The sequence below is a fragment of the Protomyctophum parallelum genome, assembly GCF_964188405.1.
Source record: "Protomyctophum parallelum genome assembly, chromosome: 5".
Taxonomy (NCBI): domain Eukaryota; kingdom Metazoa; phylum Chordata; class Actinopteri; order Myctophiformes; family Myctophidae; genus Protomyctophum; species Protomyctophum parallelum.
Genome location: NC_139702.1, coordinates 51697932 through 51723151, shown reverse-complemented (window position 1 = coordinate 51723151; position 25220 = coordinate 51697932). Strand labels below are relative to the sequence as shown.

Genomic DNA, 25220 nt, shown 5'->3' with positions numbered 1-25220 from the left:
TGGTCGCTTTGATTCTTCTTTTCCTTCCTTGTTTATTGACACCTCATTGTACCGCCTATCTGGCTAGCTAGTTGCGCTATAGCTATGACAGAGCAGATCAGAGGCAGGAACGTAGCCAGCACAAGCCAACCGCACATCGGGAGGCGGTACAATGAACGGTAAATAAACAAGAAGAATCCAAGCTTCCAAATCGGTCAAACATAATTAAAAATACTTAACAGCTTCCGCGCCACAGGAGATATTCGCAGCGGTATGTATAGGGAGTAGGTACTTAGTTCACGAATTCAGAATAACTCAAACAAAAATGCCCGCGTTCCAAAATTCCCATACGAAAATATAGATACGTACAGGGACCCTACATAAAGTGACATCCAAATTTCAGAAAAGGTTTATGGAGGGTTCCGAGAGGGGCTAGGCACCCTCTATACTGGAAATTACATCTACTTTTTACAGTAGATGTACATCTAATTTTCTGAAAACAATCTTCTTTTATCTGACAGTCCAAGGTTGATTGTAATGGTCAGGTATAAAGCCAAACACACGTGCGCGTACCCAGCTTACCGTTTTTTGTTTCGTTTTTTTAGCCAGCTGGACTAATGGAACATCCTACTCAACACTCTAGTCTAGTCCATAGCCTTTACTGCGCTTTCTGCCGTTGCGGCATTAGAGCTATGGAACAGAGCATACTCATACTATATCACAATATTTATAAATACGTGCATGTTTATAAAGCATGCACAGTGACGGATTAACCCCTCTCAAGGCCCTGGCGCTTCACCAAATCAAAAGGCCCCTACTGATTCAGCCAATTAATTAATTAATTAACATGCATGCGTTTAGCGCATATCCACTACTGCCTGCGCTGCCCCCTGGCAGCCTGGCACACAAGACAGTAGGAACTGCCGCACTGGGCACAGCCTTTCAAACTTCAGTCTCTGCTAAACTAACTGCAATTTTCCCGAAAAATAATTAGCCTATATCTACAAGCTCCATTAGCAGGCAGCAGCATGTTTTGTCTAAATTGTCTTTGTGGCCAACAAATGTAGCTACATTTGCAAACAGTGCTGTTGACCATGTTGTTACATGGTCCATATAACGTGTGCACAGTGCACCAACAGACAATGCCAATATGCTATATTAATATTAGAACGTTTTAAAAACAGATTAATTATTGACGACAATGCAACCTGTGGTGGGTGCAACGTCACTGAAAACTTTCATAATAGCAATTCAATTAATTTACTCACGAGTGATGGAATCGTGAAATGGAGGATGTAAGAACACACTTTTGTTGCATTAGAGCAGGGTAAATATGAAGTTTTGCGCCAAGGTCTTGTTTATATTCCTCTTACATAGGCTGTATGTTATTGTCGCAACAACACACGTTGGTCGGTCTGAGTGAGGGGGGCCTTCCTGATTGAGGGGGCTTCTGACGGCGTCGCTTACTCGCTTCCCCAGGAAGCGACGCGCAGCCGTCGGGAACCCCCTCAAACAGACTGCTTTCCCCCCCCCCTCCCGAAAACTGCTACAGAAACTGTCAGACGAGAAGACCAAAAACACTAGCGGGGGTTCTTATGTTGCGTTATATTTTTCGAAAGAAGCAACAGCTGTACCTATAGTCTCGTACCAGGCCCTGCAAGCTTCGGGCCCTGGCGCTTAAGCTCCACCTAGTTCCATTGTTAGCATGCACGTATACGGTAGACCCCTTAGTAATAGTTATAAAGCAACCATCGTGTCCCAACTCACAATTTGTGAAGTAATTCATCGCCACTATAAATGGATCGTCTGCCTCTTTCTTTTTTTCCATTTCTTTGATTCGAACACTTGATCGCTTCGGGTCCATAGCTAAAGCAATGCTTGGCAGGTGGCACTGACCACAGTCAGGACAGACTGAGCACATTTATAGACAGCAGGGCCATTACCCAGCTGCTGGGAACCAATGAGGAATAAGGGGCAGGTCCAGGTAGGACCAGTCATGATTGCAGCCACCTGCTTTCAATTGACCAGTCAAGTCATCAGCACCACACCCATTCTCTAATTCTCCATTCACCTCCATTCATGACCTTAGACTCGAGAACACAAAAGGGAAACAATGGGCGCGTTCGGAAATGCGCCCTGAACGCACTGGTGTGCTCTCTTGTCGTTCGTTTATTCAGTGCACTCAGTGCGTTGTCGTTCGAAAATCCAGTGCGCTGCGCACCGGGTGTGCCGAGTGCACGCACTGAGCAACCCTACCCTGAGGGTAGGGTTGCTCAGTGTGAATGGTGTGTTGTAACTGGTCGTTCGTAAATAAGGCACACTGAACGCACTCTGTGACGTCACCGCCCACCACACTCAACAAACTGACCACATTCCCGGTGCGCATAGCCGAACGCGCCCATAATAACACAGGCCACCAACATTTCCAACTCATCACAATTATTCCCAAATTAACTAAACACAATAATAACAATACTAATAGGGGCCAGGCAAGATTTTGGTACCATTTTGGTGGCCGTAATTGTGTCTGTATTTTTGAGGGTATAGCCCCTCCTATAGCCTATACAGGTTTAATGTTTGTGTTTAGGTCAATGTTTGTTTTAAAAACACCATTGACAATGAAGATAAATTAACCATTTGTGCATCATCATTAGATTCATTACATCACCTAATCATACCTAAGCAACATGAGTTAAACTTTAATATATTGCCCCTCACTTCACACCGCACGGCGTGTGATTTTCTTTGTCTTCCTACATGTCTCTAGTTTATATTTTGGTATGATAACCCTTCCAATTCAGTAACTTAATGCCAGTTAACTCTAAACAGACTATGACCTACCCCCAACATGAAACTGTGATGTGTGTAGGCTGCGTAGGCTATATCCTTTATATGTCTTAGACAATGATACATTTAACCTATAGGCCTAGTGGTGTTATAAAGAATACGTTGATACGGTAATTTTCTCAGTAGAATCCATTTCTGCTCACAACCTTTTTTTTATTGTGCATATTGAATTAGATCATTTGCATATTTGAACATATTAGTGGAAATAATTGCACGATCACACATGTACATGTACACAAGAAATGTAGTGCAAATCGGCCCAACGGCTTTCGAGTTAGTAGCAAATGTATATAGGCTACATAATTAGTTTGCTATAATAACAGCACCTGAGTGGCATGTTTTTGGCTGTTTTTTGGGGGACCCATAATATGGTGTCTAGTTACGGTCAACTAATGCCCCATGGGTTCTTTAAAAAAAAAAAAATCTTATCCTAAGAGTCTACGACCCTCCACCCACGTCGCGTCACCGAAGCCTGGTTTATATTTACTGGCTGCAATGCTCAGTGCTCTGATTCGGACTAGTTTAAAACCCGCCTACTGTTATACTCTATGACTGTATCCGGGCATTTGCGCACACACCATAGAGTGTACGTGCCGTTTCCGTGTCCGCCTTAGACCCAGACCGGATCAACAATATAATATGCAAAGGGGGGGCCTAATGTTACTACGGAAGCCGAATATGACCATGATCACCCGGCTTGATTGCAATGCATGCAATCTCTGTCACATACCACCTAGCTTAGCTTATTTGTTATAACGTTATCAACTGAGATCAGACCGCTGTATTTACATTGTGTTTTATATTCAGTCAATGGTTATTACCACAGCGGAACTACACTACAATCGAACGTATATTGGATTACACATCTGACAAATCGGTGCGACCAGGTAAAAGCTTTGGCGGTACTTTCAACATTTAGCCAAGCTAATGAAAGCTGCCGGGGACGGCATCCGTGATATGCATGTTAATGTATGTGGCGTTGTTTGTCTGGCTTATTTTGGATCAGCAACTTCATCTAACATAGTAACATTTCTGCTAGTTCTCCAATATCACTGGTTGCAGCCATACGCTTTGTATATGAGTCTTTGTGATGCTAATCTTAACTAGCGTAGTTTATGCTATTCGTTAGCTGAATGTGTCATGTTTGAAGAGGCCGTGTGGGCCCAGATTGGCGTCGTCATTGTGTTAAAGCCAGCTTATCAAGGGAATGGAGAAGCAAACATAAACAGCGTGTCATTCATGAGCGCGTTTGGTTAATATGGTCCGCTGAGGTGCGAAGATGCAGCATGCCAGCATCTGCTTACACACCCGAGCATGCAGTTGTATAGTTGTTGATGTTGACCAAACAAAATTCTACTGACTTCATGCTGATTTTCTCCTTTTGAGGTTTTAATGACAATGACTATACTCACTATATTCTAGATACTAACTAACTGTAGCAAGAAACAGTACTGTACGTATGTACTGGAATGCATTGTCGTACCTTTCGTATGTAATGGAATGCATTTCGAGCTGAGTTCAGGTGTGTCAATGTCACAACTGTGTGTGACTGTGTGTGATATCACTGATATGTAGGATGGAGTGGCAGCCAGATGAGCAGGGTCTGCAGCAAGTTCTTCAGCTCCTGAAGGACTCCCAGTCCCCAGACACTGCAACACAGAGAGTTGTACAGGAAGTATCTTTTCAGCAGTGTGTGTGGGTTCAAACTAACTGTCTTGCAAAGAGTCCTTGTCTGCCCAGCATAAGTGTGAAGCATGTGTCATTACGTGAGACAATAATAAAAAACTGTCTGGGAGTGTTGCCATTTGCGGCTTGTGTCAGCTCAGCTCATGTGTTTGTGTGTGAATGTATATAGTAGTAATTCCACACTCACTGTGTGTGTGTGTGTGTGTGTGTGAGTGAGAGACATGGACATATTGTATTGTGTGGGTGTGTAGGCCTAATGGTTTTGGCTATTGGCCCATAAAAAGTAAGTAGACTCTGGAAGCGGTTCTCGAGCCATGTGGTCCATTTGCCTGTAGTTGAATTAATTCCTTAACAGAGCCTGCAGAAACTGGAACAACTCAATCAGTTTCCCGACTTCAACAACTATCTCATCTTTGTCCTCACAAGCCTAAAATCTGAGGGTATGTAATATACGAGTAATGTACTAGATAATAAATAAAACTTACAATTTACACTTACTGACTTTGGTATTTTATTTATTACCTTAAATGACACCTTTCTCTGTCATTTATGTGTCTCTTCTGCGTTCCCATCTCTAGATGAGCCCACGCGTTCCTTGAGTGGCCTGATACTCAAAAACAACGTGAAGGCTCATTACCAGAACTTCCCTCCCACTGTGGCTGAGTTCATCAAACGGGAATGCCTCAATAACATCGGAGACCCCTCTGCGCTTATCAGAGCTACAATTGGTGCGTGCTTTTTGAGAGAGAGGGAGAGGAATTTTTCAGCTAGTGTGGAAGTAATGGGATGCTTTTTTTTTTTCCTCCCAAGAGATTTAACCCCTGCCATCCCTGTTTTGGGAATGTCAGTATAGGCAACCTATTGATCCTTAGCTTTGTCTGATTAGACTGTGTGTTCCCTTTCTGTCTCTCTTGGCTGTCCAGGCATCCTGATCACAACAATTGCATCCAAAGGAGAGCTGCAGACCTGGCCTGAGCTTCTGCCCCAGCTCTGTAACCTGCTCAATTCAGAGGACTATAATACATGCGAGGTCAGACATGCTCACAACGGCACATTGCCGTTCAAATGCTTGTGAAATCCAGCCTCGACCTCCATACTGTATGACATGACAAATTTATCTCGGCTGTTACCGCTTGTGGTTGATCTATTCTATATGTGCACCGGTGTGTCCATGTGTCTGTCCTTCAGGGCTCTTTCGGAGCACTGCAGAAGATATGTGAGGACTCGTCCGAGCTGCTTGACAGTGATGCTCTCAACAGGCCCCTCAACATTATGATCCCAAAGTTCCTCCAGTTCTTCAAACACTGCAGCCCCAAGATCAGGTCAGTGAAAGACTCATTCATGCTCTGTTATGTGTCTTTGTTCTCCTCCTCAGCAACCCTCACCCTATGTGTCCCCCTTGTTAACCCATTCTGAACGGGCACCCATTTTGGTGTCGGCATCATGTTATGCTTTAGCTATTGAAAAATAGCAGATCTACAAGCTCATATCGCGCCACCGAGTGGCGCGATACGAGCTTGTAGGTCTGCTATTTTTAAAAAATCGAAGAGCGACTGACATTTTTTGAATCTGATCTCAGGTCAGAATGGGTTCATCAGACCAGTGTGTGTCCGGCGGAAACCTCGTATGAATCTGATCTCAGGTCAGAATGGGTTAAAGTCATCTTTTAGATCCCATTTTATTTGTCTCCCTCTCAGGTCTCATGCTATAGCGTGTGTGAACCAGTTTATCATTGGCCGAGCTCAGGCTCTGATGGATAACATCGATACCTTCATTGAGGTGAGAGGTGACCTTCGTCAACCCCCCCCCCCCCCCCCCCCCCATCCTCACCCCCTTGTTTGAGCATCAGTGGTTTGCAAGATTCAGCTGGTCTGTGTGTGTTTGGCACATGACTCAATTTTCTGGACACCAAGCATATATCACTGTTTTAGTTTATTTACTGTGATGTCATCTTTATTATTTCCTACTTAACAATCATGCACCCCTGCAGAGCCTGTTTGCGCTGGCCGGGGACGAGGACTGCGAGGTGAGGAAGAACGTTTGCAGGGCTCTAGTGATGCTCCTGGAGGTCCGCATCGACCGCCTCATCCCACACATGCACAGCATCATCCAGGTGAGGACAAATGCACGTGGCACTTGGATGTAGCTACACCAGCGTGAAACTACATGGCTGAGATGTATACACACAGCTCGATGAGTTCCATGTGCTGATTGCACTGACCCACAATGTCCATGGGTGATTCCCACCTCACAGGCAGGGTGGCTGTTGTTGTTGTTGATCCTCCCTATCACCACTGCTTTTGTCTTTTGTCTCAATAAAGCATCGATGGCTTTTTTGCCCTAGTTATGTGGTAGACTGAGTTCTACAATATTCAACACTTTGAACGCATCTTTTTTTTTTTGTTGTGCACGTCATTATAGGTGAACATTTTATAAATTGTTCAACATATCAAATAGAGTGGGAGTAGATAATAATTGGAAACATTTCATTACATTTAGGAAGCCCACTATACTGTATAGTTCAAAGTAGATGTTAAAAAGTAAATGTTAACCCATTCTGACCGGGCACCCATTTTGGTGTTAACATCATGTTATGCTTTAGCTATTGAAAAATAGCAGATCTACAAGCTCATAGCGCGCCACCGAGTGGCGCGCTACGAGCTTGTAGGTCTGCTATTTTTGAAAAATCGAACGACTGACATTTTTTAGAATCTGATCTCAGGTCAGAATGGGTTAATCAGACCAGTGTGTGTCCAGTGGAAACCTCGTATGAATCTGATCTCGGGTCAGAATGGGTTAAAATGTGCTCCCGAAATCACGATGAATTGACTATTGATGATTGATGAATAAACAGTCCAGCAAAAAATAATCGGCAATCTCCCTTTTCCTAATGTTTACATGTTGTTTGTCTCCCACCAGTACATGCTGCAGAGGACCCAGGACCCAGATGAGAATGTAGCTCTGGAGGCGTGCGAGTTCTGGCTCACCCTGGCAGAGCAACCCATCTGTAAAGAGGCGCTGTCTGGACACCTGGTGCAGTGAGTTCCCCCAGGCTAACTTCAGGACCATGTGCTTTAGTCCTATTGAATGGCCTGATCACTATTATTTAAGATAATCGCATTCATTTTCCATAATCGTGTTGAAAATTGTAAAAAAGTTCATACATTTTCAACTTATATATGATATGTCTGTTATTTATTTGTATATTTAAGTTATCTTTCCTGTGAAATGTTTATGTAGCCTAAAAGCCAAACGGAAATGTAATTTTTTTATTTATGTTCCAGTTATTTATTGCAATTTGTGTGGCAATTAATGGTCAAGTAAAATGTCATGGTAGTGAAAACCTTAATGGTAACTTAGTCCTTTTGAATGGACTTAATTTGACAGTAATCAGATAGCGACTGCTCAATGTTTCATGCCTTCTCTTCCCAGACTGACCCCTATCTTGGTGAATGGCATGAAGTACTCAGAGATTGACATCATTCTGCTGAAGGTGAGTGTGTTGTTCAGCTGATAGACTGCTTTATCAGCTTTATTGTCCACAAATACAGATGTTTTGGGTTACCTGCTGCTGTGACCCCCTGTATGTCTCTCTCTCTTTTTGCCTGTTGTGACTCTGTCACCCATATATGTTATCTTGCAGGGGGATGTAGAGGAGGAGGATGAGACTGTCCCGGACAGCGAGCAGGACATCAAGCCTCGCTTCCATAAGTCCCGCACTGTTACCCTGCAGCATGAGGGAGTGGAAGGCGAGGAGGGGGAGGACATCGACGACGACGACGACGATGACGATGACACGCTTTCGGACTGGAACCTACGTAAGTCAACAGTGCTTGATAGTGCTGCCGTAATTGTCCAAAAATTGGATTCGGATATTCGTTTTAAAAACCCACGTGGATTCGAGCAATTCGAGCCATTCGGATTTCGGATTTCAATTCGAGCCATTCAGATTTTTTAATAATTATATTTACACCAATACAACCTGAGACATAACATTTAAGATCGCATTGCTGGCGCAACTCTCTCTCTCTCTCTCCGCGCATTGGTGCTGCTGAAAACCGAGTTGGAACACAACGCATGCATTCTCCCTTCTCCAGTAAAACTTCACCGACATTTTTCTTAAATGAGCAATCCTACCACACAGCCTTATCAAAACGAGGCACGGAGGCAGTATTAATTCACAGAACAGAACACTGCATTGCTGCTTCTGCCGGACCCGGCACCACATTTCATCCTTACGCATTTTATTTATCTTTTTATAATTTCCTGAAGGATAAAGTCGCTTCATGATTGAAGATTGATGAGTGATAGATCTGTGTGTTGTCTAAAAATATACTCTCCCGTCCGTCCGAAACAACACCGAAGCAAAGCCTGTCCCAGCTGATCACTAGATACGCTGTTGACGGAAGATTTCACCCTTCTGAGCAGCGTACACCCACTGCGCAAAGAACGTAAAAGGCTCCCACGGCCCCGCCCGCCCTGTGCTCACTACGCAGGCTGCGTTTAGGAAGAGTACGAGGCAGAGCTGATTTATTCTTCAATGTATGCCGGTGTCGGCGTGTCACGTGGCAAATATAACTAATCTACAAGCTCACAGGTCACAACGCGTCGCTTACCCATGGCACCGTCTCGCGAAAACTAATAATAATAATAACTAAAAAATATTTTTTATTTTTAATTTGAACCTTAATTTTATATATTCGGTTATTCATTAATTTTTTTGATTCGAAAATATATTCGGATATAGAATATTCGTTGGCAGCACTAGTGCTTGACGAATGATTTACTTACTTACTTATTATTTACTTTGAGTGTTTATTGTTTAAGGTTTTTGCTGTGATTTTGGAATGCTGTAAAAAAGCTATATAATCTAATATTTATGGCTGTTTACAATTATTAGTCTATTATTCTAGATGGCTTGGCAAAGTTATTTAATTGCCTCTGGTATTATAGATAGATGTCGACTAAGAGTCCACATTCTAAATGAAATGTGAGGTTTCGATATTCCCAAGGCATTAACTATGGAAGGCTAAGTAGCAGCAACACGCCTTTGTCGGCAATTCTTTATGCAGTGCTAACTAAGTGCTTGTCCCTCCCTGTAGGGAAGTGTTCGGCAGCAGCACTGGATGTGCTGGCCAATGTTTTCCGTGATGACCTGCTTCCCCACCTCCTGCCTCTGCTCAAGGGCCTGCTCTTCCACCCGGACTGGGTCATCAAGGAGTCTGGCATCCTCGTGCTGGGGGCTATTGCTGAAGGTGAGACATAGTTGCTGCTCATTGGGCCTTGCAAAAGCTAGGGCTTTACTCTTACCAGCTCATCATTTAGAGAAGGGTTTCTGCATGTGCGGTTATTATCTGTTCATACAGAGCCTTGACTGAACAGTTTGCAGACTATTAAAATTGAACAGGAGATCAGAGCAAACCTAGTCATAGTTTTAAATGAAAATCCCTTTATACTTAAAGTCATACTGTGTAACATTTTCAATTAAATTGATATAATCTTTCACTGGTATATTCTTCACTATCACAATTCCTTTCATGTGTTTTGGACAACTTCTCTACACTATATTTAGTATGTATAATGATTGTCTCCCTGTTGAGAATTTCAGGGGTAGACAAAAATGACATGGCCAGTGGAAATGTACAGCAAATGTATTTATTTAAAAGTTCAAACATATAACATACAACTCTTGAGTCCGGTATTAAGTGGTTACAATATGCAAGCCATAATGGACAATGTTGGTCATCCTCTCCACAACATCCTGGTGGGCCATAATGGCAACCGCAAATAACTGTTAATCTCTCTGCACTGAAAGAACAATCGGTTTTAAGAAAACCTTTGTCCCCTACAGCAGTTTTTGAACACCACTACCAGCTGCTAGACTAAGTAGATTTATGAACTGGACTACTACTCGTCAGCTATATTTGGTCTAGGTGCAATAATAAATGATTATTCCCTAATCCCTAATATGACACCTTTTTATGTTTAAATCTTTAACCCTCTTGTGTTGGGGGTTTAACTCTAGTCTGTATGAGATATTGGACACCTTATTTCCCTCATTAATAAAGTACCTATATGTCTATTTTGTTTCTGACAATATTCTGTTTGCTATCCAAAATGTCCTACGTTATTAACCCATTCTGAACGGGGACCCATTTTGGTGTTAGCATCATGTTATGCTTTAGCTATTGAAAAATAGCAGATCTACAAGCTCATAGCGCGCCACCGAGTGGCGCGCTATGAGCTTGTAGGTCTGCTATTTTTGAAAAATCGAAGAACGACTGACATTTTTAGAATCTGATCTCAGGTCAGAATGGGTCCATCAGACCAGTGTGTGTCCGGCGGAAACCTCGTATGAATCTGATCTCAGGTCAGAACGGGTTAACATGAATGTTCTACACAGTATAACTTAAATCCATATCTTATCCAGGCTGTATGCAGGGTATGGTGCCTTACCTGCCGGAGCTCATGCCCCACCTCATTCAGTGTCTGTGTGACAAGAAGGCGCTGGTGCGCTCCATTGCCTGCTGGACCCTCAGCCGCTACGCCCACTGGGTGGTCAGCCAGCCCTCCGATTCTCACCTCAAACCCCTCATGACTGAGCTGCTCAAACGCATTCTGGACGGGAACAAGAGGGTACAGGAAGCTGCCTGCAGGTAAGGCTGTGTGTGTGTGTGTGTGTGTGTGTGTGTGTGTTTTTCTTTTTTTCTTTGTTTATTTCGGTTGATCATAAAATTACAAATGGCTTATACAGGTACGTACATACTTAGGTTCTTATGTTTTTATTTATTTATTGCCATATAATTTTTCTTATTATTGCTTCTGTGTTATTACTCATTATTAAAAACGAATCGGAGTGTTTGTATTTTGTGTTTAATTTCAAGTACTTTTCCAATCACTCCTGTCCCTGTATCCCCTTATCACCCTGCCCCCCTCCCGCTCTCCCTCTTGCTCAGTGCGTTTGCCACCCTGGAGGAGGAGGCATGCACAGAGCTGGTGCCCTACTTGAGCTTCATCCTGGACACCTTGGTCTTTGCCTTTGGGAAGTACCAACACAAGAACCTGCTCATCCTCTACGATGCCATAGGAACGCTGGCCGACTCTGTGGGACATCACCTCAACCAGCCTGTAAGCCTCAATTGCATGCACAACTAGTCGTTCTTGCAAATAGCCACTTCCTGTTGAGAGGGCTACATTATTATTGTTATTTGATCCAAATGTTGCTAGGAAAACGAGTCATTATCCTTGGACACTTCTACTTCTGGTCTTGTCATCTTCATATTACACATTGAATACAAGGAGATAGAGATATATGAATAACCTTCCTGTATGGGTTCCCAACCTGACCACTTAACTTAAAGGGACACTTCACCCTTTTTGCAAAAAAATATATGTTAATGACGTTTAGAAGCTTTAGAACACTTTCCTGGGGGTCTTTATGTGTGTAATATGTGGTTTTAGATATTTTAGATTGTAGCAGTGAGCCTGTTGGCTCTGATGTCATGGACACTGGGCTCACTTCCTTCCTGGACTACATGTTGTCTCAGTAAGACAGCTCTCCCCCTATCCACAAGGAGGAGCAGTGCACCAAAGAATTATGGGAATTGTAGTCCAGAAAGGTAGTGAGACCAGTGTCCATGACATCAGAGACAACAGGCTCACTGCTACAATCTAAAATATCTAAAACCACATATTACACACATAAAGACCCCCAGGAAAGTGATCTAAAGCTTCTAAACGTCATTAACATATATTTTTTTGCAAAAAGGGTGAAGTGTCCCTTTAATTATTTGGTGGTATTAACAATTATTTAGTAAAAAGAAAAACACCACCACCACTATGTTCGTCGATGTTCACATGACAAAAATATAAACTTGGCATCGAGCTTGAACTTTGAAGCTGAGCCTGTGAGCCATCTGTATGCCAAGTTCATGGCCTGTGGTGTGTCTGCAGAGAAGAACAGCCACATGGAAGTGATATTTGACAATTCTGCATTGTATAAACAAACACATTTTGTTAAAGCAAGTTAGGCAAGTCTATTGTGTGGCATGACGCAGAGAGAAAACGTAAGACATATCTGCGGTTTGTCCTTCATAGTGATTGCTCAGCTAGATGGATTATTACACATACTGCCTGCCAGGCATCACACCATTGAACTGTTTTTTAAGGGTCTGTAGTGTTTGAAACGGGGATAAGACACATACAGTACAGAGCAGTTTAGGGGGTTAGTGTCTTGCTCAGGGAGACCTCACCACATTTCCTGACCTACTGCTTACTAGGTCGACTTGGAACTACTAAATGTACTGCTTCTGACGGAAGGTTCTGCCAGTTGGGTATCCAACCGGCAGCTGCTTCTGGTGTAAACGTTCCGTCTGATAAGCTTTATTATTGATATCAAACCTGGATCGCTGATTTTCCTTCTTTCTTTATTTTGGCTTGGCCTTTCCTACTTTAGCGATCCTAGACCGGATTGCGCAACCGTGCTGCTGTTAACCCATTCTGGGTGGGCACCCATTTTGGTGTTAGCATCATGTCGTGCTTTACCTATTGAAAAATAGCAGATCTACAAGCTCATATCGCGCCACCGAGTGGCGCGATACGAGCTTGTAGGTCTGCTATTTTTTGAAAAATCGAAGAACGACTGACATTTTTAGAATCTGATCTCAGGTCAGAATGGGTTAATCAGACCAGTGTGTTCCAGTGGAAACCTCGTATGAATCTGATCTCAGGTCAGAATGGGTTAACTTCCCTTTATACAGGTTGACTACATTGCAAATTTGCAGCAGCCAGCTTCACTTCAGCAGCAGACACAATATTGCCGGGTGCGTGCGTGCGTTCGTGTGTGTGTTTGTGGAGAGACTAGTCCTCCAATCTCATGCTATTCTGAAGTCCAACTTGAGTGCGGTTTTTGTCTCTCGACTAGAGGTCTTTGCGTAAGCCAGAGATCCGAAAATACCCGGGGTCCGAAGCGACCTTTGTGTCTCTGTGCTCGGGTAATGACTAAAACCTGAGTGGACCCGGTGATCGGCTGTCCCAGCTGTCAATCACCCCCTTTTTTTCCCCCTCCTCAAGCCAATGGCAAAGCGTGTGTGGTGTGCGTGCCTTGGTCACGTGACTTTAGTGAGGAAGTGGGCGCTAGTTCTAAAACGACGACAAATGATGTCGGGGAAGTTATATCGTATATATTGTTGATATTAACGTTAACGTATCGTTTTGGTTAATGGTTAAAAATTTGTAAAATAATCGAGTTGTTTTTTTCCTTCTGAAGGAATCCAACCAGCAACTGCTTCTGGCGTAATGTTCCGTCTGTTAAGCTTTGTTATTGATATCAAACCGGATCGCTGATTTCTTTTAAAAAAAGTATTCTTTTTGGCTTGGCCTTTCCTTCTTTAGCGATCCTAGACTGGGTTGCGCAACCGCGCTGCCGTCCACCTCCCATTATACAGGCTGACTAAAAAGCGGAATAACTCGAAATATACGGAGCTCTCCGTGGTTTGGATAAAACACGCAATGTTTGGAGGTCTTTGCTGACTATCCTGATTAAAAAGGGTGAAGTTTCCCTTTAATAGGCGGTTCCGTTCGGCTCCAGTTCGGAGGCAAGAATTCTAATGACAGCAGCGGGTCCATTTGGTGCCGAGCTTTTTTTTTTTACGGTCTTTTTCGGTGCAGCTTGGTCAAATTGGACCTGTGAAGACCTCTACTCGACCATCTGTTTTTAGGGCCATTCAGGAGCTACATCCAGATGTGTGACTGTGTGAGCTGCATCCAGAAACTGATGCTTTGTGTCTGTCATTTGCTCACTGTGTTTGTGTGTGTGTTTATTCAGGAGTACATTGAGAAGCTGATGCCTCCGTTGATCGCCAAGTGGAATGAGCTGAAGGATGAGGACAAGGACCTGTTCCCCCTGCTGGAGTGTCTGTCCTCAGTGGCCACGGCACTGCAGAGTGGCTTCCTGCCCTACTGTGAGCCCGTCTACCAGCGCTGTGTCACTCTGGTCCAGAAGACTTTGGCCCAGGCCATGGTGAGGACTTGTGCCATCATCATGATGTCATCATCATCATCCTCTATTTTCTTTTTTTAACCCATTCTGACCTGAGATCAGATTCATACGAGGTTTCCACTGGACACACCCTGGTCTGATTAACCCATTCTGACCTGAGATCAGATTCTAAAAATGTCAGTCGTTCTTCGATTTTTCAAAAAATAGCAGACCTACAAGCTCGTATCGCGCCACTCGGTGGCGCGATATGAGCTTGTAGATCTGCTATTTTTCAATAGCTAAAGCATAACATGATGCTGACACCAAAATGGGTGCCCGGTCAGAATGGGTTAAATGTTTTTTTTTTTGTGGCTTTCGCCTTTATTTTATATTTTTTATGGAGGGACAGACAGTAGGCTGACAGGAAATGGGGAGAGAGATGGGGGGGGGGGGGGGGGGGAAGACATGCAGTCTCTATGTAGACGAGCAAATCGGCTAACCAATCACATTCAGTTGTTCATGAGATGATGTATGATGTATAATAAGAGCGCCCCTCACTTCACATTGGTGTGATTTTTATTTATAGCTACATTCAGCCATTAGTGTAGATTTTCATCTTACACAAACATTAAATTCCCATTGACAATGATTGGAGTCATATGATGTGTCTGAGCAAATCGACATTACGCCATGATGATGAGGGTTACAGGCTTTAGTTCCGACACTATTATTGGTCCGACAGTCATTAGGCAGACAACCTACCTGAAACCCTAACCTAACCATGAGCACGGGAGCAGCGCATGTTCGAGCGCTAGTCCAACCGCCGTTCCCGCATGTCGGAATTACCATCGGATCCCTGATGAGAGCGCCCCTCACTTCACAAGGGTGTGATTTGTTTTTAAGTGCCAGTGAAATAAAGTTTACTTGACAGCCTAGGACATGTTAGCTGTTCGATTTGATTCCATCTGGAAAAGTGTGTTGCCAAAACCAGCGTTTAAAGGTTTTATGACATTCATTTTAATTTATTTTTCTTTTTCTTTTTTCTTTTAGGTTTTATGACCTCAATTACACCCAAAAAACCTGAACTTTGAACATTCAGTGGATTTTCTGTGGTCTGAAGTTTTCTTTGGGGTTTTTTGGGCCTTTTGAACTACAATGAAAACAGGCAACACAGTGAAACAGTGACATCTGCCGGCAAATCAGAGCACCTGTTTGAGCCAGAAAACCCCAGATCACAGAACGTGTTAAAAGTTCATGTTTTTTGGGTGCAATTGAGATTAGAAAACCTAAAAAAAACAAGAACAATTCCAAAACCTTTTTTTTTAATGTCACAATCCCTTTAATAATAATCTGTCAATCTCCCCCTCTCCCTCCAGATGTACAGCCAGCAGCCAGACCAGTACGAGGCACCAGATAAAGACTTCATGATCGTTGCTCTGGATCTGTTGAGTGGCCTGGCGGAGGGACTGGGGGGCCACGTGGACACACTAGTGGCTCGCAGTAACATCATGACGTTGCTCTTCCAGTGCATGCAGGTAGGGCTGTCACCAACATGACATTTGTGACCAGTTTCCGTGCTTTGAATGGATTACTCCAGGTTAATGTCGCTGCCATATCGGACATACGCGAGTTTTGTTTTATGTGTTTAATCCGCCGTAATGTAAACAAAAAAAAGACAATTCTTCTTCGCCGCGGAGAAAGAGAGTAGGTGCATCTGTTGTGATAAAGAAACCGGAAATCGTCACATGCTGTGGGCTGCTAGGGCTTCTGGGAAATTGAGGCCAATGTAAACGAATGGGGTGCAACGCCTCATTGAGACCAGTCTTGTGTGCGTCTTCCGGGTGCACCAAGATGGTGGATGCTACACTCGGATCATAACAAACCAGGGGATCTTTTTTTGCTGGATTTTCGCGGATTAAAAGCCCAAATAATTCAGCGTATGCTCTAAAGGTAATACAACAATCTCGGCAGTGAAGGGGGGTTGATTAAAAGTCTGGTAAATCGTTTTCCGCAGTCAAACTGTTAATTTCCATACAAATGATTACAAATTTGCGATAACCAGTTTAAAGGTTTTATGACATTCATTTTCATTTATTTTTATTTTTATTTTTTATTTTAGGTTTTATGACCTCAATTACACCCAAAAAACCTGAACTTTGAACATTCAGTGGATTTTCTGTGGTCTGAAGTTTTCTTTGGGGTTTGGAAGCCTTTTGAGCTACAATGAAAACAGGCAACACAGTGAAAACTGTGACATCTGCTGGCAAATCCCATTGACATATATGGGATTTGCAGGGTCTTACATCACTTACTGCCGGAAAATCAGAGCACCTGTTTGAGCCAGAAAACCCCAGATCACAGAAAATCTACTGAATGTTAAAAGTTCATGTTTTTTGGGTGCAATTGAGATTAGAAAACCTAAAAAAAATAAGAACAATTCCAAAACCTTTTTTTTAATGTCACAATCCCTTTAAAGGTATATTCAGTGATTTCACTTAATTCAAATATCACTTTTGTTTGTTTTGATAATCCTCCCTACTATAGAGTGCGCTGACCATATAAGGAGTTCCTCCCTGTCCCCAGTTAACCCCTGGGGTCAAAAAACCTTAGGTTTCATTTTTGGCTAGAGGGCCCAGCCTTCATCAATCAGGATAGAGAGGGGCCTTCCTCCAGTCATGATCGAGCAGGGGCGGGCCTTGGTGCATGTGTTGTTGGCCTGTTGCGTGTCCCCCCACTGTAGAGCGTGCATGTGCACATATGAATACAAAATTACATTTATTTTTGCCTTTTAGGCTTTGTAAAGGATATGTCACTGGGCAGATATGACAGATAACATTAATATACAAAGAAGAATTACTATGAACTTTATCATTTAAATAAGGTAAGTAATTGGCGAGCTGATCTCTCGTTGTAACCTTGTAGATCACTTAACTGATTTGAAGGGAAGGCAAAATAAAAAGACCATATTTACTTAATTTACGAGCACTGTGTGAGTAAAGATATTGCCTAATCTTTTCAATCCAAAGTAGAAGACAGCTTTTTTAAATCGGAAGCCTCTAATCCCCCCAGTACCATGCCTTTGCATAATTGTTATCAATCACAAAAGGATTATTATCATTGGTTAGCATAGTTGTAATTGCGTATTGCCTCTGGAGACAGAAAGGTAGAGTAAGGCAGAGAGTGAGTGGGTGAGAGAGCAAGCACTGCTTGCAGGCATTATTTCGTATTCCTTTACAGGCTATAGAACACACTTGCCTCCTTATTTCTGCCCAAAGAACGTCAGGATTGACCAAATGACAGACATCCTTTCGTTCGTAATAGTGGATATAGCTCCAGTTTTGTGTCTATATGATCTGCCTCGTTAGTAGTCTCTCTCGTGTTGGCTCCTGCAAATTATTTTGCTTCTGCTAACGGTCTGTTCTTTGGAAGCTCTGAAATGTAGAAATTCCCACCTCCCACCCACTTCTGTTTCGTCCGTGCCTACTGGTACTGGAAACCAAATTAGTCAAAGCATAGGTATTTAAATAGATAAGTTGAATATCCCTTCGCTCTGAAGAGCAGGTGATGACTCCTGTTTTTAACTTTTAAACGGAAGAATTACAGACTGTAGCGTTCAAAGATTGTGGAAGAGATCGTCTGGCTTGAGAGTCTGGACAGCACAATGTCAGCATATATATATATTATGTCAAACGTGACACACCAGGAAAAGGCAGAAAATCTTACTTGTCTAGTGGCACTGGGAAGGAATACTTTGGAGTAGTTGGACTGTTATGTGTGTTTACTAACCACTTTCAATCTGGCATCCCTATATTGGGCGTAGATCTACAATCTAATCGTTGTACAATAAAATATATAGAGCTTAACCCATTCTGACCGGGCACCCATTTTGGTGTCGGCATCATGTTATGCTTTAGCTATTGAAAAATAGCAGATCTACAAGCTCATATCGCGCCACCGAGTGGCGCGATACGAGCTTGTAGGTCTGCTATTTTTGAAAAATCAAAGAGCGACTGACATTTTTAGAATCTGATCTCAGGTCAGAATGGGTTCATCAGACCAGTGTGTGTCCGGCGGAAACCTCGTATGAATCTGATCTCAGGTCAGATTCGTCAGAATGGGTTAAGTTGTTAACACGGTCCTCTTCTTTCTCTAGGATACTATGCCTGAAGTAAGACAGAGTTCATTTGCTCTACTGGGTGACCTGACGAAAGCCTGCTTCCCTCATGTCAAACCCTGCATTGGTAACACACACACACACACACACACACACACACACACACACACACACACACACACAGGCATTTAAAATGGAGGTGATAACTATGTGTGTGTGTGTGTGTGTGTGTGTGTGTGTGTGTTGCAGCTGAGTTCATGCCAATCCTGGGCACAAACCTCAACCCAGAGTTTATCTCTGTGTGCAACAATGCTACCTGGGCCATAGGAGAGATCTGTATGCAGATGGGTGAGTCTCAGCAAGGCTTCACTTTTTTTTACGTTTCTCTCCTCTGTGTATGTAATGTGGATCCATTTCCATTCTGACTTTAATTGGCACTGAGGGTTTCACTGTGATAACTCAACATTTAGACCTGGAACACCCATACATTGTTTACCTTTCAAGCTGGGAACACCTCTGTGTCACATTAGCTGTTGCCTGTTGCTATACACAGCAACGTAATGTGAATTGTACGTACTTAAACTTTTACGGTAAGTCCAACTTTGATGTGCAAGTCCAGGAATAATAGCCCCTTGGGTCACAATAAGTTGTTCAATAGGTTCTGTTCAATGGCATGAGTCTGTTTGTCTGTCTCTCTCTCTCTCTCTGTCTGTCTCTCTCTCTCTGCTTAATGCTGCCCTCAGGAGTGGAGATGCAGCCGTACGTCGCCATGGTTCTCAGTCAGCTAGTAGAGATCATCAACCGCCCCAACACACCCAAGACCCTGCTGGAAAACACCGGTGGGTAAACGCACTTTCTTTGTTATTGTTATCGCTGCTGCACTGCTTAACCCGTTTTTATTTTATTTTATTATTTATGGTGTATTGTCTCTATTATTAAGGTTATAAGGTTATTGTAGTAGTCAATTTATATTGGCGGTCGGGGAGACATTGCCAAAGCATTTCCGTGGGTCCCCGGTAGGGGTGGGTCCCGAAACTCGGGACCAAGTATGTACCGAACCGAACGTGCCTGGGTACCGGGTACCCATTACAATAATTCAATTTCGGTTCTCTCTATCGGTTCTCACAGACACGCGGTCACTATACTAATACTAATACGCTATTTATTTATTTTCTACCCTTTTAATAGAAGCGCAGGGAACAGAGCTGATCTACAAGCCTACACCGCGTTGCATCAGCGACGCGTTGTGGGCTTGTGGCTTGCAGAGGCGGGGCTATTTCTCTGCATGGAGTTGTCGAGGAGTGTAGAGACAGAGAGACGGGCGGTGCAGAGAAGCATTGAAGCAACATCATTATTAAAGTTTCTTAAACGTAATTTTCAAGTGAAGTTTATGGGAGGAAACTTTTAAGAGAGGGGACAGGAGTCTTGTGCCCTGCTGCCTGAGTTGCCTCACTGCATGATCATGCATGTGCGCTGCACAGCATTGAATCAACATCAACCCACCTCGGATGCGTGTGTGTGTGTGTGTGTGTGTCTGTGTGTGTGATCACGGCGTAGGGTCCAGACTCCAGAGGCTCAATTAGTTTAGACTCTAAATTAATTAAACTAAACTCTAATTAACTTTAGAGCTTGCAGTCGAACTGTCGAAGAGAGGTGGCGAAAAAACAAGAAAAACAACAAATGATAGCCTACTCTGGCAGCATGCACATTTCTGCAAGCAGCCTTTGTTTTCAATGATCCCACCATTCGCACGTCGGCAAAGCCGTTCTCACCTATCGGCTGGAGATGCCCCCCTCCATTAGCGATGCTAATTTGTGTGTGTGTGTGTGTGTGTGTGTGTGTTGCTCTCAGATCTCAGACATGCTTTTATTTGTCATTGTCAGTAGTTAGTAGTAAGAGAAGTAGCCTACAACACTATTGCCCTGGGTAAATACAGAATAGATATATTATATTTAAAAGAATCACTATATTATCCACAAATGGCTCAATAAAGGAGAGGATGTTACACTATTCATTGTACATTATATATATACTCAAATTGACATTGAGCTTTTTTGTTAAATAAACATTTGACCTCTTATTTAAGTTATTTTATACCATTTTGGAACCGCAAATAGGGAACCGTTAAGAACCGGAATCGATAAGCGGAACCGGAATCGGTACCGGTCTCGAAAAAATCCCAACGATACCCATCCCTAGTCCCCGGCCAAAAAACGTTGAGAACCCCTGGTCTATATAGAATGTTACTGTGGTTTGGTTTAGCATCTGCAAGACCACTGTGACTGTCTTATTATATTTCTTTGACCATGCCTCCTCTTCTACAGTACTTACTAATTGAACTGTACTCTGATTGTCTTGAACTTGACCAATGGCAGATGCTCGACAGCATCCCTGACCTCTGTCTGTCTGTCTGTCCTTCCTCAGCCATCACCATTGGTCGGCTTGGCTATGTGTGCCCTCAGGAGGTTGCTCCCTTGTTACCACAGTTCATCAGACCTTGGTGAGTCTCTCAATGTTCTATCTCTGCTATCTCGCTCATTCTTTTGGGGGAGTGGGGATGTACAGTAAGTACAGCACCCATTGAAATGTATTGGGAGATAATTGTTTTCCTTCTGAACATTCCTTTTGCTGACCAATTCCATATATGCAGATTTAGTATGTCAAAACTATCCAGGTGGTGATAGTCGGCTCCGTATATGGAGATCCATGTTTTGTACCAACTTGGTTCATTCGCAAGTGTGTCTCGCGTCGCGGCAACCACACTGCTTTGGCCAGGGTCCATGGCCATATATAGTGTGTCTTGAGTGTAGAGGGTTTGATGATGTCAGATTGACATCGTTGTGATCTTCATATATGGAGACGGCCATATGTGGAGCGTGATGGACTGACGAGCTTCAGGAGCGTGTCACGAGGCGTTGTGATCTTCATATATGGAGCGTGTCACGAGGCGTGATGGACTGACAACCATATATGGAGGCGTGAGTGACCGAGCGACGGACGGGTTTTGCAGGTTTTCATAGTAATCTGCAACCTACGGTGGCAACAATGAGTGCCACCTGGTGGACAAAAGTGGTGGCGCTTGGGTACCATCGGATCAAAGTCTGTTTTAGTATGACGCACGTCTAGGTTTGTCGCCATCTTGGATGCTAATAGCAATAGCGCCAATGCTAGCGACCTGAGGCGAGGTCCATCTTTGCTCCAGAAAACGGCAATATTCCAATCGCGATCACTGGAAAATCAGAAATGACCTCCGAACATCGCCGATCTGAGGGGGTAATTTTTGCGCCTTGAATAAGGCGCCTCATTGAGAGGACCTCTGGCACAATTCTGGCAGCCAATGAGTTAGTTAAGGAATATAGCTCGAGTCACCTGCAGATCTAGAAAAGGTGATTCATGCTTTTATTTATTTCCGTTTAGATTACTGCATTTATTCTGGCCTCTGCAAAAAAGCTATATCTAATATTCCTATATAATTAGTACAGAACTCAGCTGCCAGTCTGCTAACCAACTCTAAAAAAACGTGACCACATCACCCCCATTTTAGTTGCTCTTCACTGGTTACATGTTGGACATGCTCCCAGTTACAGTATGTCTCTGACATCTTTACAAGCCTGTAAGCAGACTCAGATCCTCCTGGAGGCCCCCACAGCCCAGGTCATCACAAAGGGTGGTAGGGCTTTTGCAATCCAAGCTTTGGAACACGCCCTACCTGTTGTTAACTTAACCCATTCTGACCTGAGATCAGATTCTAAAAATGTCAGTCGTTCTTCGATTTAAAAAAAAATAGCAGACCTACAAGCTCGTATCGCGCCACTCGGTGGCGCGATATGAGCTTGTAGATCTGCTATTTTTTTTTTTTTCTTTTTTTTTTTTTTCGGCTTACGCCTTTTATTGATTTTTGAAGGGACAGACAGTAGGCTGACAGGAAACGGGAGAGAGATGGGGGGATGACATGCAGTAAAGGCCGTGTCGGGTCCGGGAGCCGAACCCGCGGCACACCGCGACTGGATCACCAGTCCGGTGCCCAGACCATTACGCCACGGCCTGGGCTGCTATTTTTAAATAGCTAAAGCATAACATGATGCTGACACCAAAATGGGTGCCCAGTCAGAATGGGTTAAGACTTTTAAATCTCTTCTGAAAACCCATGTCTAGTATATTCTATTTAGTAAATATTGACTGATATTTTGTTGTAGTTTATCGTTAATGTTTTGATTACCATACGTTGCTTTCTCTTACCCTGTTCTGTAAAGCACTTTGTGACTATGTCTGGAAATAGTGCTATATAAATAAATCCATTATTATAAGGTGGTTAATGGTCATTGTCATGATTTTGACAGGTGCACTTCTCTGCGCAACATCCGAGACAATGAGGAGAAGGACTCTGCCTTCCGTGGGATCTGCATGATGATTGGTGTGAACCCAGGGGGCGTGGTGCAGGTACATAATATACGGTTTCTTTTAATCCGTGTATCTGATTGTAGCATGACGTCACAGGAAGTTAAAAAGAAAAACTCACATGCTTTGGACCGTCTTTCTCTGCTCTAGGACTTCATCTTTTTCTGCGATGCAGTGGCCTCCTGGGTGAGCCCTAAAGATGACCTGAGGGACATGTTCTACAAGGTGACCTGTCATTTATCAAATGGTCATATCTCCCAATCAAAGAATGGTCCGGTGTTGAGACTGACTATATATTTATTACAAAAAAAATCCAATATAGAGGCCTTGCCCCCAAGAGTTCACAACATGAAGGAAGCAGAATACGGCCAAAAAAGACAGACGTGGAGTTTTTTGAGTGGTGCAGCCACTCCATTGCCAGAGCAATGTGTGTGCCTTTGTCTGTCTATTTCTTTAGGGTACCAACAGGTGACAAAGTGGCGCTGTTGAGCTTCACACTGCACAGGTGCATGATGGGAAGCTGAGTTTTTAGTAGCCATTACGACACACACACATACTACACACAGCCCCCCTGTGCCTCCTGGCTGCCACCATTTAGGAGATTTATGGAGCCATTTGTGGGCTAATTGTCCTTACGATTGATGAATGCGTGGCTGGTGGCTTCAGAAGCACATGGGCACAATAAATTGCATCAATCACAGACCCTAACTTCCTGTTTTTCCTCTCGCCTCCTCTCTCAGATCCTCCATGGTTTTAAGGAGCAGGTTGGGGAAGACAACTGGCAACAGTTCTCGGAACAGTTCCCGCCACTGTTGAAGGAAAGACTTCAGGCCTGTTATGGCGTTTAGACCCACCCACCTCAGAGGTAACCCCTGCAGACCCATTGCACACCCCCCCATGCACTTTGACCTGTTTGTTTACCCCATGCACTTTGAACTTTTCCTGACCACTCTTCCATTTTCTTCCTTTGGTCCTCCCCTCTTCTTTTGTCCCTCATCTGTCCCTGTAGGTGAGCCAGCTGGAGGAGGGTGAATGGGAAACTCATCCATCTGTGTATTGCACTGCCCTGATCTGATCTGGGAGGGGGGAGAGGGACGCTATTGGCCACTCCCCCTGACGGACGGCCCCCACGCCCTATGTGTTTGTCCATAGAGGGAGGGTGGGCGGGAGGGGGGAGGGACGGGGGACACCTCTAGATTAACTAGGCAGGGACCCGACACAGAAAAACTAACAGGTAGGGACAGATAGAGAGAGGGACACAGAGAGAGAGAGAGAGAGAGAGAAAGAGAGACGCAGCTATAGTCAGGAAGAGACAGAGAGAAGTGGAGGGAATGGAGAGGCAGGGACAGAGAGTGGGAATTCAATTATTGTAGAACAAAGACAGGGAAAGAGAGATCTAGGGAGATAGAGGTCAGTTAGTTTGTTGGGAGGACAGGGACTGATCAGATTTTAATGGGACTATAAAATTAAAGAGTAACTGATAGCTTGACTCACAGACATACATTTGTACACACACACACACACACACACACACACATACACACACACAGATGCATATACAGTACATAGAACGGACTGGTGGCACTGTTATTTAGACTTTTCAGACCTATATACATATGTAGTTAGGGACAGGCAGGTGTCTAAACTCTGTTTCTTTCTGGGAGATATATATATATAACTATCTTTTATGGGGAAAATACTTCAATTAGAATGATCCTTTCATCACTGAACTCTTCGCTAACTGTAGAATAATCCTATCGACTATTCGCATCAATGTTTATTTGCATTTCATTCCGTTTTGTTTTTCTTTTCTTATCCCATTCTGACCGGGCACCCATTTTGGTGTCGGCATCATGTTATGCTTTAGCTATTTAAAAATAGCAGATCTACAAGCTCATATCGCGCCACCGAGTGGCGCGATACGAGCTTGTAGGTCTGCTATTTTTGAAAAATCGAAGAGCGACTGACATTTTTTAGAATCTGATCTCAGGTCAGAATGGGTTAATCAGACCAGTGTGTGTCCGGCAGAAACCTCGTATGAATCTGATCTCAGGTCAGAATGGGTTATTTGTGGTTACCAGCGTGCTGCTTCACAGAGCCTGTCCATGTGTCAGACATAGTCCTATCACAGTTTCTACCTGATCAAAAGAAAAAAGGCAAACGTATTCTTGTAGGCTTCACAGTAATCATTCATTCAGGAATGGATAATTCACAGGA

The 25220-nt window shown here is 43.5% G+C and overlaps 1 protein-coding gene across 1 annotated transcript; it reads left to right on the top strand.

Annotated features, from left to right (window-relative positions):
* The first annotated feature begins 3518 nt into the window (after window positions 1-3518).
* Window positions 3519-24146, top strand: tnpo2b (transportin 2b). Its single transcript, XM_083765150.1, has 24 exons — window positions 3519-3713; window positions 4402-4501; window positions 4877-4952; window positions 5091-5240; window positions 5436-5542; window positions 5701-5834; window positions 6210-6291; window positions 6503-6625; window positions 7432-7550; window positions 7945-8005; window positions 8156-8330; window positions 9615-9767; window positions 10943-11168; window positions 11469-11640; window positions 14339-14533; window positions 15868-16026; window positions 18645-18732; window positions 18855-18953; window positions 19349-19444; window positions 21030-21105; window positions 22946-23045; window positions 23154-23228; window positions 23744-23868; window positions 24013-24146. The coding sequence occupies exons 2-23, from the start codon at window positions 4403-4405 to the stop codon at window positions 23849-23851; spliced, it is 2673 nt and encodes an 890-aa protein (XP_083621276.1). The 5' UTR covers window positions 3519-3713; window position 4402; the 3' UTR covers window positions 23852-23868; window positions 24013-24146.
* Window positions 24147-25220: the final 1074 nt, after the last annotated feature.